Genomic DNA, 16,709 nt, shown 5'->3' with positions numbered 1-16,709 from the left:
ATAGCCCCAGGCAGAGGATATGCAGTATCTAGTAGCTCAGATACTGGGTTGGCTCATTGCAGTTATTTATCTTATTCTTTTCTAATTTATTTACTGTTCAGATCCCAGTCCTGCTCTTCCTTTGATTTTATAGCCAGACACTAAATGTGGCTACTCTCCATGGATGGAAATTACTCTGACAGTAAATGCCATTAATATTATTACTACCTCACTAAATACACTTCTACAGCATGTGGAAGGAGTCTGCAAGGTCTGTTTTAGCAAACTGAGTATAAAAATCATTACTAATTCTTCTGAAAACTGAAAGACAGAGCAGTATGGCAGTAGCAATTTTAGTTCCCAAGGTGGTCAATACAAACAGTAATCAAAGAATAAACTTGGGGGAACTGAAAATCAACTGAAACAAAGCAGAGCAGAAAGTTAATTTTGTAACGCTCTATGTTCTGCGACACAAACTGTACATAAGTTTTTGTCCTCCTTTAAAAAACTACTGAGTGCAGAACTGTGTTCTATGTCATACATAAATAAAATCACTGAACTTGTTTCTGCTTTTGGAGGAGTCATTCTAGCTTTCAGTACTTAAAATACATCCCTCTTTCTCTTCAAAAACACAGGGCACAAATCTCTACTTTTTTTCCTCAGCTTAGTAAAAACATAAATAAACCAGGAAATTAAAGACAAAAAAAAAAAAAAAAAGAAGAAAAAAAAAAAAAAAAAAAAGAAAGATGAGAAAGCTACCTTTTCCACATCCTGTTGTGCCTAAATAGAACATGTTGTACCAGCATGTAGGATTTCTCAATAAAATGTATCTCGGACACTTCAAAAGCTGACCATAATCAGGAGAGTTAAGTGAGGAATGTCAGCTTGGATGGGGGATTGTGCTGCTTTTGTTATACATTAGTTAAGCACGAAGGTTTGTGGGTTTTTACTTTATCTTGGATTTTACTGTAGTGTAATTGAACTCTGTTACTTTTTTCAGTTTCCTAAGTGTTCCACTAAGTGCTTGTGTGGATTTGGGTTTAAGGATATTGTAGACAGATCCAGAGGAGATTGAAGTCAGTGGCAGAGGCCTCTGCAGAGTTTGGCTAGTCCTGCACTGCGGAAACTAGGTCTTCCTTCTTCCTAATCCCCCTGGGATCAGCCCTCAGACATGTGCAGAAATAAGGATTCAAAACCATGAATTTGCTATGGATCCACAGGCAAACCTCACACTTACATCACAAAACCAGGTTTCACAGAACAGTGTCTTTGATTGCAGTAGGATCATTCACTTTACATTAATCTTATGCATTAAATTCATAGCCTTTATAGGATTACATCCTTAAGAGTAATTCCAGGTTTGGGGTGTCCCATCAGCTGTGTCTGGCCCCTCCCCATCTTGGACCTCTGTCATTTTCACCAAAGCACAATTTATTTCCTTCAGTTACCTCATCACATCTGAGTCTTCATATTGACACTACAGCAATAAAACCACAATTTTTGCAGTGGGATGCTTGAACTCTTCAGACAGTAGTATCTCCATGCAACAAAACATGATAAACAAATAGTCAACAAACTCACTTCAGTAGATTTTACTACCTCTGAAGCAGCCTATATTTCTATAAAAAACATAAGTTTAGGCTTCATGTGTCAAATTCTGCATCAACACCCCTTTTATAGCCATAGCTCTGACACGAAAACCACCCCAAATCCCATTTAAAAACCAGACTCTTCACCCACTGCAGACACATGGGCAGGTGTGTCACATTCCTGGATCACAATTTCCTTCATGTCTTCATAGGAGAACGCTGCCTGGGTCTGGGGGAAAGGATCTGCAAGCAGGGACCATTTTAACCCTCCCGCTGAGGTGATGTGGGGAGCAGCACCTTACTGAGGGGAAGAGATCTGCTGAGGGGAGACCCACCATGGCGGGAACCCAGCTGAGGGGGAGAGACCCACCATGGCGGGAACCTGCCTGAGGGGGAGAGACCCACCATGGCAGGAACCCGCTGAGGGGGAGAGACCCACCATGGCAGGAACCCGGCTGAGGGGGAGAGACCCACCATGGCGGGAACCCGGCTGAGGGGGAGAGACCCACCATGGCGGGAACCCGGCTGAGGGAGAGAGATTTTCTCCCCATGGCAGGAACCCACTTAGGAGGAATCCACTGTGAGAGAGACCCTCTCCAAGTTGAGAGACCTACTGAGGGAAGACCCATCATGGCAGGAACCACCTGATCGGGAGAGACTTTCTCATGGGAGAGACACGCTGAGGGGAGACCCACCATGGCGGGAACACTCTGAGGGGGAATCTACTGTGGAGGAGACACAGTCTGAGGGGAGACCCACCATGGCAGGAACACTCTGAGGGGGAATCTACTGTGGGGGAAACACAGTCTGAGGGGAGAGACACATTATGGGGAGACTCACCATGGGATAGACTTGCTGAGGAAGAGACTGGTTAAGGGGAGAGACGCTCTCAGGGGAGACCCACAATAGTGGGGTAAGAGCACATCCATGGTGTGGGAGACACTCTGAGGGGAGAGACCTGCCATGGTGGGAACCCTCTGAGCAGGAATCTACTTGTGAAAGAGACACCCATTGAGGGGATGGTCTATCGACCATGGGATAGACTTGCCGAGGGAAGAGATGCACTGAGGGGAGACTCACAATGGGGAGAACACACTGAGGTGGAGACCATTTCTGAGGGGAGAGGGAAGACCCGCCATAGTGGGGACCCTCTGAGGGAGAATCCACAGTGCGAGGATACTCTCTGAGGGGAGAGACCCACTATGGCGGGAACCCACTGAGAGCATATCCACAGTAGGGCAGACGCTCTCTAAGGGGAAAGACCTGCTGAGGGCTTAGATCTGCCATGGGATAGACTTTCTGAGGAAAGAGACCTGATGAGGGGATAGACCCACTAAGGCGGGAACCCCCTGAAGGAAAATCCACTGGAAGGGAGAGACACTCTCAAGTGACAGGCCTGCTGAGTTCTCTTCCACCATGTGGTAGACTTGCTGAGGAGAGACCTACTGAGAGATCTTCTGAGAGAAGACTTGCTGAGGGAAGAGACCAGCAAGAGGAGAGAGACACTTCAGAGAGATCTGCTGAAGTAAGAGACCAGATAAGGGGAGAAACCTGCTGAGGGAATACCCACTATGAGGGGACCCGCTGAGGGGAGAAACCTTCTGAGAGGATACCCGCTCGGGAAGAGACCCCACGGTGGGGATACCCCGTGGGAGAGACCCGCTAGGTGGACATCACCGATGCCTCAGTTCTGCACGCTGATGCCACCCGGGGGAGCCGCTGCAGCAGAGCGGGCCGGTGGCTTGAGGGCAGTTTTGGGCGCTTGTGGTTGTTTGTTTGTGGGGTCTCTGTCCCCTGCCGGGGCACGGCAGAGGGCGCGGGCGACACCCCGCTCCAGGGACACCACAATCCCAGCCCCGGGCCCACCTGGACACCCTCAGCACTCGCGCCGGGCCCAGCGCCCCGGGGCGGCGCGGCGCGAGCAGCAGCGCCGCCTGCCGGGCAGGGCGGGGGCGCTCCCTGCCCTGGGTCCCTCCCGGCCCGTCTGTGCCCGCTTCCCGCCTGTTCCCCCGCTCCGCTCCGCTCCGCTCCGCCCCGCCCGGCTCCGTCTGTCTGCAGCGCGGCCGCAGCTGCCGGCACAGATACGGTGTCGGCGGGCCGGGAGAGCGCGGAAACACCTGTTTCCAACATGGGGAAGGTGGGGAGGGAGAGCGAGCGGCACTGCCCGGCCCCGCCGCGGGCTCCCTCCCCTCCCGGCGGCTGTAACCCGGCCGTATAGCCCGTGGGATCGGCTTTCAGAAAGATCGCATTCCGTTTTTACACGTCCGGCTGAAAAACGCGTCTCGACCCTCTCCTCACGTGTTGCTTTTTTCCCACCGTGTCCGTTCCGGGGGGTGGCGGGTGGGGGACACGCTCGGGGCTGAGGCGGTGGCGGCACCGACGGACCTGGAGCTTCCGACAGCCCCGGGGGCTCCGACCCGGCCTGTGCGGGGTCTGGGGTCGCGGCTGCAGGGCCGGGAGCGGGGCCGGGGCTGCTGGCGGTGCGGGAGCGGGTGCGTGCGGGGGCTCCATGATTTCATCGTCGGCTGGCGGGGACCTGCCAAGAGCTGTTACGCCTCACTGCGATGTGTAGCTTTTTCCTGCCATTTTTTTCATAATAAAAGAGGGAGTGAAGCGGGCCTTTTTTTTTCTTTGTTTTTTTTTAAGGGAAGAAAAAAAAAGCCAAATGCATCAGAGAAGTGGGGGGAGGGAAGCAATAGCCAAAGGGGATGCCAGTGAGGTGTGGCTTGCATTTAAATATCCAATATGTCAATGTAAGGGGAGTGTGTACGTATATAAAGTGCAGTTCGCATCCGACGGCGGGACACTGGATCCAGCGATGGGAGGCGCGGGCGGCGCGGGGCCGGGCCGGGGCCGGCAGCGCGGGGCCGGGCGGCCGCAGCCCGCGCTCTGAGCGGCCGCTCTGCCCGCGCCCCCGGGGCCGCTCCGCTCCGCGCCCATGGCCGAGGTGGGTGGCTTCCTGGGCGCGCTGGACCCCGACCTGCACGGCTTTCCCCCCGCGCTGGGCGCCGGGCTGCCCCTCGCCGACTCCCCCGGCTTCCTCAACGAGCGCCTGGGGCAGATCGAGGGGCGGCTGCAGCGGGGCTCCCCCACCGACTTCGCTCACCTCAAGGGCATCCTGCGGCGGCGGCAGCTCTACTGCCGCACCGGCTTCCACCTGGAGATCTTCCCCAACGGCACGGTGCAGGGCACCCGGCAGGACCACAGCCGCTTCGGTAAGGGGCCGGGGGGTGCCCGAGCAGGTGCCCCGCGCGCACAGCTAATTACCCCGCTAATATAAATCATCCCGGGACGGATATAATTGGCCTCCTAAACAAATGCGCTCATTCCCCAGCAATGCGGGAGTTTTTATTTCCAATTTCCTACTCTCCCGGCTCTCAGCCTTTCTGCAGGTGCACTAAAACGTGCCTTTGCAAGAAAAACTTAAAAAAAAATTTAATAAAGGAAAAAAAGGAGGACGGTGACCAGCTTAGCTCTGCCTCTGAAGTTAGTGGTGAGGGAGGCAAAACAGAGACGTTCCTCGTTGGAATTTCTTGGAAATTCCTAGGTTGGAAAAAGAAATTCCTCGCTTTTTTTAGTTGTTTTTTTTTTTTTTTTTAAACTCCTCCTTCTTTCTGGCGTCTGCAGATATTTGTGAGCTGCTTTCTTTTACGTGCATGACTTTGATTAGAAGAGCGTCTCCCCAAACGGGCAGGGATCTGTTGGCTTGAGGGGTGTCAGGAGCTGGGTTTGGGAAGGTTGTTGGAAAGGAAAGGGGGAAGCTGAAGAGGGAAAAACAGGGACATCGGAAAGAAAGAAGATGAAACAATAGGCAGGGCACCGTGGATTTACCTTGCTGCCCGGGATACAGGTGGAAGAATGCCGTACCTGTATCAGTGGCATACAGGAGCGGTGATCTCTAATGAGACTATATGTAATCTTCAAAAAATGCATCCCAAGCCACAGGCAAAACAGTACAGTCAGTTTGAGCACAGTAAGAGAAATTCCCGCTACTCCAGCATCTAGTGCAGGTGTCTGTATAAGCTATCAACAAGTCCCATGCCAGTGATCTCAGCTATGTTTCAACAGGTTGCAAGACGTGCTCGCAAGACTTTTTATAGTTTTCAAGTGATTTAACTCCTCGGTGAAAGGAATTCTTTTTTTGTCTTTACTTGTTTGCAAGCAGTCAGTTCTGATACTCCGGGAAGTGCTGCCGCTGCTATTGTTGGAGGTGTAAGGCAGGTTTTTGGAACAATTGGGGAAGCTTATCTTTCCATAAACACCAGGTGTGTGCATGGCATGTCCCTGCCTCAATCAACAAGAAAGTCATAACCTGCGGGTCAGAGTCAGGTACTAATATGCTCGTGGGGCGAGCGTTCTTTAATTACCTCCTGAAAACACCCATCTTTTAACCTTTCATGCTGTAATACACGATGGGTTTCCACGTTCAAAGAGTTGAAAGCAAACCCATTGCATCTGGTTGGTTTTAGTTCAAGCTGCCACGTAGTGTTTCTAGTCTATCAGTTCTTTTTCCTTACCTTTGTAGAACTAAACAGCCAGTTTCAAATGGCAGCATTTGTTTCAGATCCATTTTCTATAAAGATTGAGTAAAACAAGTATATTTTCCAACTTGGAAAAAACATGTTAGACATGCTAAAACTTTTCATGGATTTTGCACGCTGAAGTTTAAGTCACACAGTGATTTCAATAAATCGAAACTTTGGCATTCCCTAAGTGTTTTAGCAGTCCGCATCCAGCTCCGTAAACTAGACCAGACTTCAGATATTATAGTTTTCTGCTTCAGGGTTTTCCCAGAGGCGGTGTAAAATAAATAGTTATTTGTTGTAATTGCAAGACAAAGCCCCAAAGGATTAGACTGGAATCCTTGCGTTCAGATCAAGTTGGACTAAGCCTTGCTTCAGCAGAGACTCAAAGCAATAATGTATTGGCACACAGTATTCACCATCTGCGTTCAGTAGCCATGAATATTTAAATTCCAATGTTACTGGTATGGTTCGTATTAGGATGTCATGTATCGATGCATTCCTAAATTTTGCTTGCAACAGTCAGAAAGAAGTAACTTCTAACAGGAATAGGCAGCCTGAGCGATTCTGGGCACTCCAAAGCTGTGGTGAGGGGTGCAGAGGTAGACGAGGGGTTCAGGGAAGCACTTTAAAGCTGCCTTAAGTCTTGAAGCACCTGGAGAAATACTTAGAAATCCAGGATGAAGCCCACATGGCTGGAAGGAGCTTGCTGGTACCATGAGCAGATCATGAAGTTGCTCCATGGATGGCTGCGATGCCACAGCCCAGGCACGTGTCCAGCTGCAGGTGGGATGTTGGGTAGAACCGGACTTGGCATCCCCATCCCTTAATTTGGAAGGGATTCAGGAATAGACAGGCGGTATCTGCACCCTCCCGTGCACAGCCATCCCAAAATCTACCAGATGTGCAAGACATCCACATCTTCCAGAGAGGAAAATAACCAAAGCCCCCTCATGCAGAACAGTCCCAAGGTCCCAACAGTGAGGGTTAAAAGAAGAAATTCTTTTGTATTACAGCATTTGGGGTGTGACTGTAGGACACAGGGAGGTACTGGCATCATCCACTCACACTGCCTGAGCAATCACTGGAATTACTGCCTCTTATCTGTCAAGGACTGGAGCTTTCCTAAATCACACCTGTCTTCTGGAATGTGATATTTTATACTTCTAAAAACACAGATTCTTGCAAGAACAATGGAGTGCAGCTTATTTTTCCTAGAGGAGCTTTAATGCAAAATGTGGAAAAGCCCTCTTGGTTTCTTGGAAGAAAGCTCATTCTCGCACTACAGAAGTGCCCAAATTCACTCTCTCAGCTGGCAGCTCTGGCAAGGTCACCCCCAAAAGGATAAAGTGTTTTCCAAAATGTATCTCTCTCACTGCATCTACTCAGAACCTTCCTCTACAAAGAAATAAAGGATGATCAAAATCTGGAGGGGGTCTGGACTGACATTAGCACCCCTATGACAATCCTTCTCAGAATGAAACTGAGAGAAATTTGCCAGGGAAATCTCTGCCAGGAGGAACTGCTCCTTTCCTGCTTCACATCTCTTTTACAGCAGCATTAAAGAAGTGAACCCAGCGGTGCTACTTACTGCAGTGGAGGAGGGAACGAGGCCTTGAGGTTGCACTGCAGATGAATAAAGGTAGAAAACAAAGCTCTTCTGGGGTACAAACCTGCTCATGGATATGTTACACAGATTCCTAGAGAAGCTGCTGAGACCTCCAGAGAAAGTTTGGCTGTAATTTTGACATTCAGACCATAGTGCACCTGTTGCTGAACAGTTGTTGAGGTTTTTAGCCGAAGCTTTAGGTTTGTAGCCATTAATACAACATCTGATGTTTCTGTACCCCAGCTCCTGAATACAGTCATGTAAGAAGAGACAGGTGCAGGGAGCTGAATTGTTCTTTGAGGGATGGTTTAGAGTAAGGCGAGAGTGTGTGGGTCTGGCCATGGCAAAGCTCAGGAGATTATTCAGTGCTTTAGTGGTAAATGAATCCAGTCAGAGTCTTAATCAAATCTCTCCAAGTCTTATCTGGAAAGACTCAAGGAACAAAGAAAATGAATAATCAAAGTGAGGAAAAAAAAAGAGGCAAGTCCTGGGGGAAAGAAAAAAAGAAAGCAAAAGAAAGAAACAAAAGCATGTTCTACCACAAAAACACACCGCTACAATTGGAAAGAGAATTCTTGAGCTGGCCCCAGTGGCCACTCCCTGTGCTGCTGGGGATCAGATGTACGAAGCTGCAATTTTGTCTAGAATTGGAGTGAGTTAAGGACAGGATGGATATCCGCCCACATATTTTCAGCCTTCACTCTGTCTCCTGACTTTTGTGGGTTCAAGTTACGTTCTTAATGCTCTTTCAACATAGTCGTCTTCCATGCATGTCTCCAAGTGCCACTCAGAAATCAGAGAAGAGGAATACTACAAGGGATGTTGTCAGAAGAGATTGTCATGGGCAGGTCTTGGAAGAAATCTAATTTGCAAAACCCATATCTACCCAACGTCCACCAGGTGAGGAATGTCTCATTCCTGCTCAGAGAAGGAAGATGCTGATGCTGCTCCTGGTTTGGTCCTTCCCAGGTCTCTGGAGGCCTGGATTGATGTACCTCATAGGGAGCATGCGTGTGGGCATACTCAAGAAAAGATCTGGGTTCCCCAGCCTTAGACATCCCTCAGTTTCTCAGTGGAACCAGCAACATTTTCCTGCTTTTCAGAAGTGACAGAAGACAAAAAAAGTGCTGATGCTAAGGACTGTGTCCATACCTACAGGAAGGTCCACCTACCATTCTCCAGTTACTTGATACATTTCACTTGAATATTCCTTTGTCTCCAGTCTGGGAAAAACTCCCCCATTCCTGGGTGTATCTGTGTACTCCTGCTTTACTTTTTACACTCCCTGTAGTTGTCCATCTTTCCTCACTCCCTCCTTTTCAAAGAGTGGCTGTGCTAATTTCTGGTCTGCAGATGGGAAAAAGCACTCAGCAGTTCAGTAACTCCCTCATGTCAGAACTGGTGGGTAGTGAAGGGAGGAAACCACCCCTCATCCTGCACCTCTCTCCTCCCTGTTTGGGATTCTTTTCAGCTAAGAAACCACAACAGCTACTGAGGAGAGCAGAGCCAGGATCTGTGTCTGTCTGGCTTGGAAAGGCTGCCTTCCTTGCCTATGCTGCCTGTTCCTGATGTTTCTGCAGGCAGGATGTGTCCCAGGCCAGGATATGTAGCTGGGTATATTTCAGCCTGTAAAATGTCTGTCTGGTCCATAAAGTGTGTTTTGTGGTGTTTGTTTCCCTGTTTGCCTCCAGGCCTTGCCACTCCCAAGTCCATATTTCGTGTCCCCTAGCACCTGCTGGTTTCAGGGAGGGCTGGATTAGATGCACAGGCCCCAGAGCAGACCGGGGAGCAGGACAGGTCTGAGGGTAGGGAGGAATTCCTGCAGCCAGCTTGGCTGCCAGCACCTGAGGATGAGTCTGCACTGCACAAAGTGGGTCAGGGGTGTCCATAGCCGTCTGGGCTGTCCTGTATTTAGGCAGTGATGCAGTGTCATCTGAGAGTGTCACATCCATGCCCCAGGCTGGGGGATGACCCAGAGCTGTGGCTGCCACTGAAGTCAGCTGGCTCAGGTGGCCGCTTGTCACGCGGTGCCTTAAAACCAAGGCAATACTTTTAAGAGGAGCTCTGGGAGGTAACCTGATCAGAGCATCAATTGCCCAGGGCTGGATGTTTTGGGAGCTAAATTAGGAGAGCTGGAGCCACGCTAAAGGTTAGAGCAACTTTCCCCTCCAGTCAATGGAGACATCAGATGAGATGAGGAAAACCCTCTTCCTTCTGCCTCCCAGCTAATTAATCCTGCACTGGACACTGGCAAAACTCCCCATGACCTCTTCATAGGTAGTGTGTGAAATCCATAATAACATAGTCCCACCACTGCCTTCAGGAAGTCTTCCTGGGAAGACTGAAGGTCCCCACCACTTGTGGTGTTGGGTAGGGGCTGTTTGTTTTTAAGTGCTTCACCAGAGGTTCTCCTGTTACAAGTCTTCCCCCCATTGAAACAGCTGCAGCTGTGGGGGTGCAGCAGCCAGACCCTGCTGCTCCTTTCCAGAGGAAGTGAGGCTGCCACCATCAGAGCAGGCTGCAGCCCATGGGTAAAACAGTTGCTGTTGCAGGGCTGGGACAGATGCTGCTGGACTGGGAAGAGGCAGGAGGCTGGGACAGGCAGCAGGACACAGGGGGCAGGAGGGGGTTTTGGCAGTAACAGTGGCAGGGGGTGATGGAGAATGGACTGGCATTTCCCTGGCTCTGAAGGCTGCAGAGGAAGATGCATTTTTAACCTGTGTGCTTTGAAGCTGGATTCTATCCCTATGCCTTTTATATACATTTTGGGTTGACAAGTATTCCACTGGAGTGTCAGGATGAAGATAGTCCTCACAGACATCTCTTCTAGTGCTTTTCACTTCTTTTTACTGAACCCATGACTTTGAAACCTGTAGGACAATAATCTTATTCTAGAAGACAAAACGACACTCGTTTTGGTGAAGAATAAAACCTAGCATGGTAACAGCCTTCTGACATTGCTAGTGGCCAGGCCCAAGTTTCTACATCTGTCTTCTTGGTGATAATTATGAAAAAAATCCAAACCCAAACCAACAAAATCTTGCAAAGCTTTTCTCATTAGCAAAGACAATCCCCATTAGGCAACTGAAATTCACAATGCTGGGGAGAAGCCCAGACTGGAAATCAGAAGATTGCACACAGATGGGACTATAGAGTTAAGAACTGTATTGTTGCTGGGAATGGCTGGTTTGTTTTTGTTGCTGGAGCCTGGTGTTGGTTTTTTTCTCTGTATGATTTCGAGGGTTTTTTATCTTTTTTAGGGATTTTGGAGTTTATTAGCCTGGCAGTGGGGCTGGTGAGCATCCGTGGGGTGGACTCCGGACTCTACCTCGGCATGAATGAGAGAGGCGAGCTCTATGGGTCGGTAAGTTCAGGCTGGGCTGATTCCACCCTGTCCCACGGGCTGCAGTGCTGCCTGTGGCCTCAGCTGTGCCACAAGCTGCTCTGGCACAGGCCCTCTGCATCCTTGGGGTGCCAGTGATCTCCAACGAACCCTTGATGCCACTGTTTTAACATAAATGATTTATAGGAAATTGGGTTTGAGGGAGGATTCACTCCTGCTGTGGGAGCCCCCTGTGGTGCCCAGCCCCCAGACACCACACTGAGGTTTTGCCTTTCAGAAATGGTGTGGCAATGGCCAGGTAAAGGCAGGGGGACATTTAGCAAAAAGCCATGTTTGTTAATGTGTTTTCCCAGCCTGAGTAGCACATCAGTTATATTCACCTCTCATGGTCAGGTCTGCACCTATCTGCAGGTCTTGTCTTTGTATTACGGCTCTTTAACCAACAGAAGCTGAAATTGTAGCCTGACTGTTATTGTAAAATTCTCTGTAATTCCTTTTAGGAGTTCAGGGCTGCTGTTCATGATTTCCTAGAAGTGAAGTGCCATTTTCAGGCTAAAATTTTCCATGTTTTGACTAAAAACCCCGAGTGTAAACTCATTAAGTGTTATGACTTACAGTCAAAATGCCAGGTTTTAACAGCTGGACAGAGGTGCTTCCTACAGGTTAATTTAACTCAGTTCCTAATTATTTAGCTCAATTAAGGGTGGATCACAGTAAAAATAAAATGAAATCAAATAAACCGGTTTTAAACCAAAGCAGAAGGCAGCACTTCCTCTCACCATCAGATAAGCTTCAGTGTACAAGTTAAAACTCATTTACTGTGCATACACAGAAGCTGTAAGAAAACCTTTGATTGGCAAACCACGAGTTTAGCTCATTTTTCCTTGTCTCGTTTCCACCTGAGACTGCCACATACCCTTCCACCATTTAAGACACAGCTGCTGGTGTTTATATGAGATAGTTGTCCAGAGAGGCTGTGGCTGCCCCATCCCTTGCAGTGTCCAAGGCCAGGCTGGATGGGGCTTGGAGCAATGTGGGATAGTGGAAGGTGTCTCTGCCCAGGGCAGGGATGAGCTTTAAAGTCCCTTCCAACCCAAACCACTGTAATTCTCTGATCATCAAATACTGCATGCACCAATAACTGTTCTTTTCCCACCTAATTTCTGTAACAGCTTCTGCCCAGCACAGCAGTTAAATGCGGATACAGTGGTTAAATTAAAAATGTGCAAAATAGAGAAAAGAAAAATCACCAGGATTCCATAAAGCACAAAATCTCCTGAAGCACACTTCAGAAAGCAGGGCTAGAGCAGCACCTCTCTTGTCATACTCTTAAGGCTGCTAAGCAGCTCCTGGAGTTTCAGCTTTCACTCGTGCCTGCTGGAGAACATGAGCCCATGCATCCCCCCCCTTTGCTTTCAAACCTTGCAGCTCTGATTGTGAATCGAGTTTCATGATGGGTTAATTAAATTCTAGATCCCGTGTTCATGTTACAACACAGAAACAAAAATAGGGTAACATTTTACAGCACTGAATCTGGAAACAGAATTGACCTGAAGACAGTCCTGGGAGCTGTCCCTGCCCATGGCATGGGTGATCTTTAAGGTTGTTTCCAACCCAAACCATTCTGGGATCTTGTGCACCAGGCAGGACGCTGCAGGACACACTCAAAAGGCTGCTCCAAACTGCTGGCGTCACGAGCCAGGTCCCCAAATAACCCTGGAGTTTTAAAATCTGGGACACGTGGGTTGTACAATGATGGCTTTTGGAACTCAAAAGCCACTACAGTATTCTTAATTAAAGGTCCATAAAACAGCGCCTGACAACAGCATTAGCATTACAATGGTATTTTGGGAGATCACAGTACAGCGATATTTTTAAATTTTCAGCAAGTTTATTATTTCCCTCTGTGCCAATTTTGCCTGATGCCTGTGTTGATGCAGCCAGAGCCAGCCATCCCCACAGTGACACGTGGAGTCCCCTCAGGACGCAGAGCTTTTCCTCCTGTCCCTGTTGAGCTCGTGCCAGCATTGCTGTAAAGCTCCCCAAGGATTTCAGAAATGCCACTAATACTTAGGGCAGCAAAAGTCACGGGCAGCACCTTGCCTGCTGCCTGTGTTCAGTGGGGACATCCCAGGGCTTGGAGAGGAATAAATCACACCTTGCAGAATCACCCCAGACTCGCCAAACATTTTCCACAAGCACTGTACTCCAAACTGCCCAGTGCAGCACGGGGGAATGGGGGCAAAGCAGCAGCCAGAGTTCAGCCAGTCATCAGGTTCCAAAATATTCCAAGTAGATGGCATCTGAGAGGAGGGAAAAAACCCAGTCTGTATTTATTGACAGAGCTGGGAAGAGAAGCCTGCAGTTCCCTGGGTCTCAGATGGCCAAGGCTGTGGCCTAGGACTTTTGGAGGGCTCACAACTCACCTCAGGCTTTATTTAATTAGCAGCAAAACATTGAAAACAGGTTCTGAGCACAGGTGAGCTCCTGGATTGTGTTACAAAACACATCTACTGCAAGCAGTAACATTTACTGAGCACTCACTGTGCCTCAGAGGGGACACATTCCCTGCCCAGATAGTTTACAGCGCAGGGACAGTGGCTGTAATATTAGAGCACTCTACATTTGCAGGCTGCCCTTCAGCTGAAAGGGCTCCAGTCACCCTGGCAGTACCCTTGTGGGATGGAATGGGAATGGGGTGGGATGGCTGGACCCTCTGTGACAGCACAGCAGAGCTGGCAAAGCCCCCTGTGTCCTTGTGGGGCAGAGGGACAGCCTTGCTCCCCACTGTAGCTGGCACATGGAGGTGGGAGGGAGAGGGAAAGAGCACTGAACATGAACGAAAGGTCCATCATCAAACAGCCACTGCCAAGAGCCCCCAGCTGTAAGGGCTGGATGGGAAGGCTGGCTGTGGCTGTGGTGACACCAGTGCCATCTGTCCCCCCCATGCCAATGTGGGATGCACCAGCCACACACCCTCATCACATCACCTATCACCACCCTAAAGATCCCTGGGGTCTGACATCCCACATCCCTCTGGGTCTTGTCACAGCCTCCCATCACAGCTCACTGCCACTCCAGGAGGGGAAATCCTGAGCAATGCTTTCATTCCCATCTCAGTGCATCCACCTGTGTGCCCTGAACTTCCAAAGAAAGCAGTGCTTGCTCCTGTTTTCCAGTTTAGAACCCTTCAGATGTGCTGCCTGCTGCTTCTCTCACCCAAAAGAGGGGATTTGGGGTGTGTGGTACCTTGGAGGGGGCTGCTACAGGGGGATGTGTCCCTGCCTGGTGGCACAACCACCCCAGCAAGCTCAAACTCACACCTGGACAGGCTTGGAGCTTTGTTGTGTGCCTGTCTGATTTACTCATAGAGCACCTTTGCAAAATCCACACCCACCTTCTCCTGCTTTTGTCTCCTTCCTCCTCCAACTCCAGAGGTCCTTGGCTCTTGACTTGTGCCCATTTCCAGCTCTCATCCCCAGCAGCACAGTCCTCATCCTCAGGGTAACCAGGATAAGACAGCTGGGAAAATGCTAGGAAAACACAAAGTAAGGAATGGTGGCAGTGTTTTCTCTTGTACCTCTTTGACACGAGTGTCTCTCTGTTCCCCCACGGCAGAAGAAGCTGAGCCGGGAGTGCGTTTTCCGCGAGCAGTTTGAGGAGAACTGGTACAACACGTACGCGTCCACGCTGTACAAGCACCCCGACTCGGAGCGCCAGTACTACGTGGCCCTCAACAAGGACGGCTCCCCCCGCGAGGGGTACAGGACTAAGAGACACCAGAAATTCACCCACTTCTTACCCCGGCCTGTGGACCCTGCCAAAATCCCTGCCATGTACAGAGACCTCTTCCACTACAGGTGATGGTTCCTGCAGTGGCAGTGTACATACTTGGGCTCCCGAGCTTTTTCCCAGAGCACTCTATTAATAGTCATTCCATCATTCCTGTAAGAGTAGATGACCTAGGGAAGCACTTACATTGAATTCAGACACTGCTGTTCCTCCTTGTTTCCAGTGTATATTGAACCTGGGTTATTTATGGGGCGGGGGTAGGGGAAGGGAGGGAACCCTACATTTAATCTTCCATTTTCGTTCACTTCCGTTGCCCGGTTGCTACAAGAGAGGCTGAATATTCAATGTTATGGTTGCTTAAAGGAACGAGCAGGTGAGCAAACCTGATCACTGGGGAAAAGAAAGCCCCAAAACAACCTAAAAATGAAGAGAAGAAAAGAAAACAAAGACCACAGAACTGCTGCAGATGTTGCTGCTGAGCTGGGATAGTTCCCTGCTAAGGAAAAGCCTTTCAGTGGTGCCCTGCTTAAGCAGCCTGGGAGTTTGCTACATGGATGATGCTCCATGGACTGGTCCTGATTTGTGGGGTTCTTCCTGCTGTTGGGGTGGGAATGGGGCAAGGAAACATTATTCAGATGTAAGCATGGATACTGTGCATAAGGACAAAACTATTTATAAAATGTATATGATATTTATTTTATATATTTATTTATTTCAAAATAATTTTATTTTTAATGAGAGATGCTATGACCGGATTTTCATCAGGAAGAATAAGGTCCTACTGAAACAGGAAAAAAATGAGTTTTAAGAGCTTATCGGCAATAAAATTGTCTTTATATTATAGATTTCTCGCTAGCCCTTTTTTTTGGCACTCTTCAACAACTAACCTGGTATTTCCCCAGCAACATGAACAATAAATCCACCTCTGAAAGGGCTTTGTGCAGTAAAGATCAATTACCTAAGCCCCAAACTCCTGCAGGAAGATGACATCGAATCACAGCTGTGGGAAGCACCAGCTCGGTCTCCTTGGGGTGTGAGGCGTCTCTGTGGATTTACTGTCCTGCTCAAAACCAAGAGGACAAACATTTGGAGCATCTGCTGTGTTTTGGATGGACCCATCAGTCCTGCAATAAAACCAGCACATCTTGCATGAGATTTACCTGCAACACCATGAAAAATCCCTGGAGAAATAGAAAGCAACAACAGCAATTCTAAACTCCCTTACTTTTAGGCAATTACCGTGGATGAGGGTCGCCTCCTGCTGCAGGCAGTGCTGGGATGTTCATGGCTGTGTGGCATTTTCCTCTGCAGAAGCTGCCTGGTCCCACAGTCCTGTCACCTTTCCTCTGCCTCCAGCTGGGCTCAGCAAACCTGTTGATATTTGGCAGCCCTGAGCCAGCCCCCTATTCCCAGCTGGTGCCCAACAGTGCCAGGGAGCAGAGCTCTCCTCCAGTCAGGCCAGGCCAGGGACACTTATGGGGGAGGCTTGGCTGTGCCAGCACAGGCCCTCAAGTGACACTTGTGCCACATCTGCCCTTGCTGCCTGCTTGGGATGTCACAGACCTGCAGGGAAAGCTTCCAGCAATGATGCCAGCTCATGTTCTGTCCCCTGTGGTCAGCAGAGAGGGATTTCAGCACACAGTGGGAGCAGGAGTGTGTGGTTGCAGAGGCACAGGCACTTTGCAGCACGAGGAGAGGCTGACAGCAAACAGGGCTCTCTGGAGTGTGCAAAACCTGAACAACTACAGCTGTGGTGGCTCTGGCTTTTCCTTATCACAACTGCTTTGTCCACAGGGTTGTTTCTGAACCTTCTCCTTGCAAAACACTCATGGTAACACCTCAGCTCCTTCTTCTTCAGCCTGTGAATTCCCAGG

The 16,709-nt window shown here is 49.3% G+C and overlaps 1 protein-coding gene across 2 annotated transcripts; it reads left to right on the top strand.

The window, feature by feature from the left end:
* Positions 1–4,449: 4,449 nt before the first annotated feature.
* Positions 4,450–15,649, top strand: FGF16 (fibroblast growth factor 16). Of its 2 annotated transcripts, none has more exons than XM_030967655.1 (3): positions 4,450–4,783; positions 10,961–11,064; positions 14,662–15,649. In XM_030967655.1, exons 1-3 carry the CDS (start codon positions 4,507–4,509, stop codon positions 14,905–14,907), a joined length of 627 nt encoding a protein of 208 aa, XP_030823515.1. In that variant the 5' UTR covers positions 4,450–4,506; the 3' UTR covers positions 14,908–15,649. The 2 variants fall into 2 exon arrangements, with proteins under 2 accessions (XP_030823515.1, XP_030823516.1); XM_030967656.1 differs by having other exon boundaries at positions 14,665–15,108.
* Positions 15,650–16,709: the final 1,060 nt, after the last annotated feature.

This window comes from Camarhynchus parvulus, chromosome 4A (assembly GCF_901933205.1).
Source record: "Camarhynchus parvulus chromosome 4A, STF_HiC, whole genome shotgun sequence".
Lineage (NCBI taxonomy): Eukaryota > Metazoa > Chordata > Aves > Passeriformes > Thraupidae > Camarhynchus > Camarhynchus parvulus.
Note: the sequence above shows the minus strand (reverse complement) of the source record. Positions and strands in the feature narration are given on the sequence as shown.

Coding starts and splice junctions, on each gene's coding strand:
- FGF16 (XM_030967655.1), top strand. CDS start 4,507: ATGGCCGAGGTGGGTGGCTTCCTGGGCGCGCTGGACCCCGACCTGCAC. Junction 4,784..10,960: donor GCAGGACCACAGCCGCTTCG/GTAAGGGGCCGG, acceptor TATCTTTTTTAG/GGATTTTGGAGTTTATTAGC. Junction 11,065..14,661: donor GAGGCGAGCTCTATGGGTCG/GTAAGTTCAGGC, acceptor CCCCCACGGCAG/AAGAAGCTGAGCCGGGAGTG.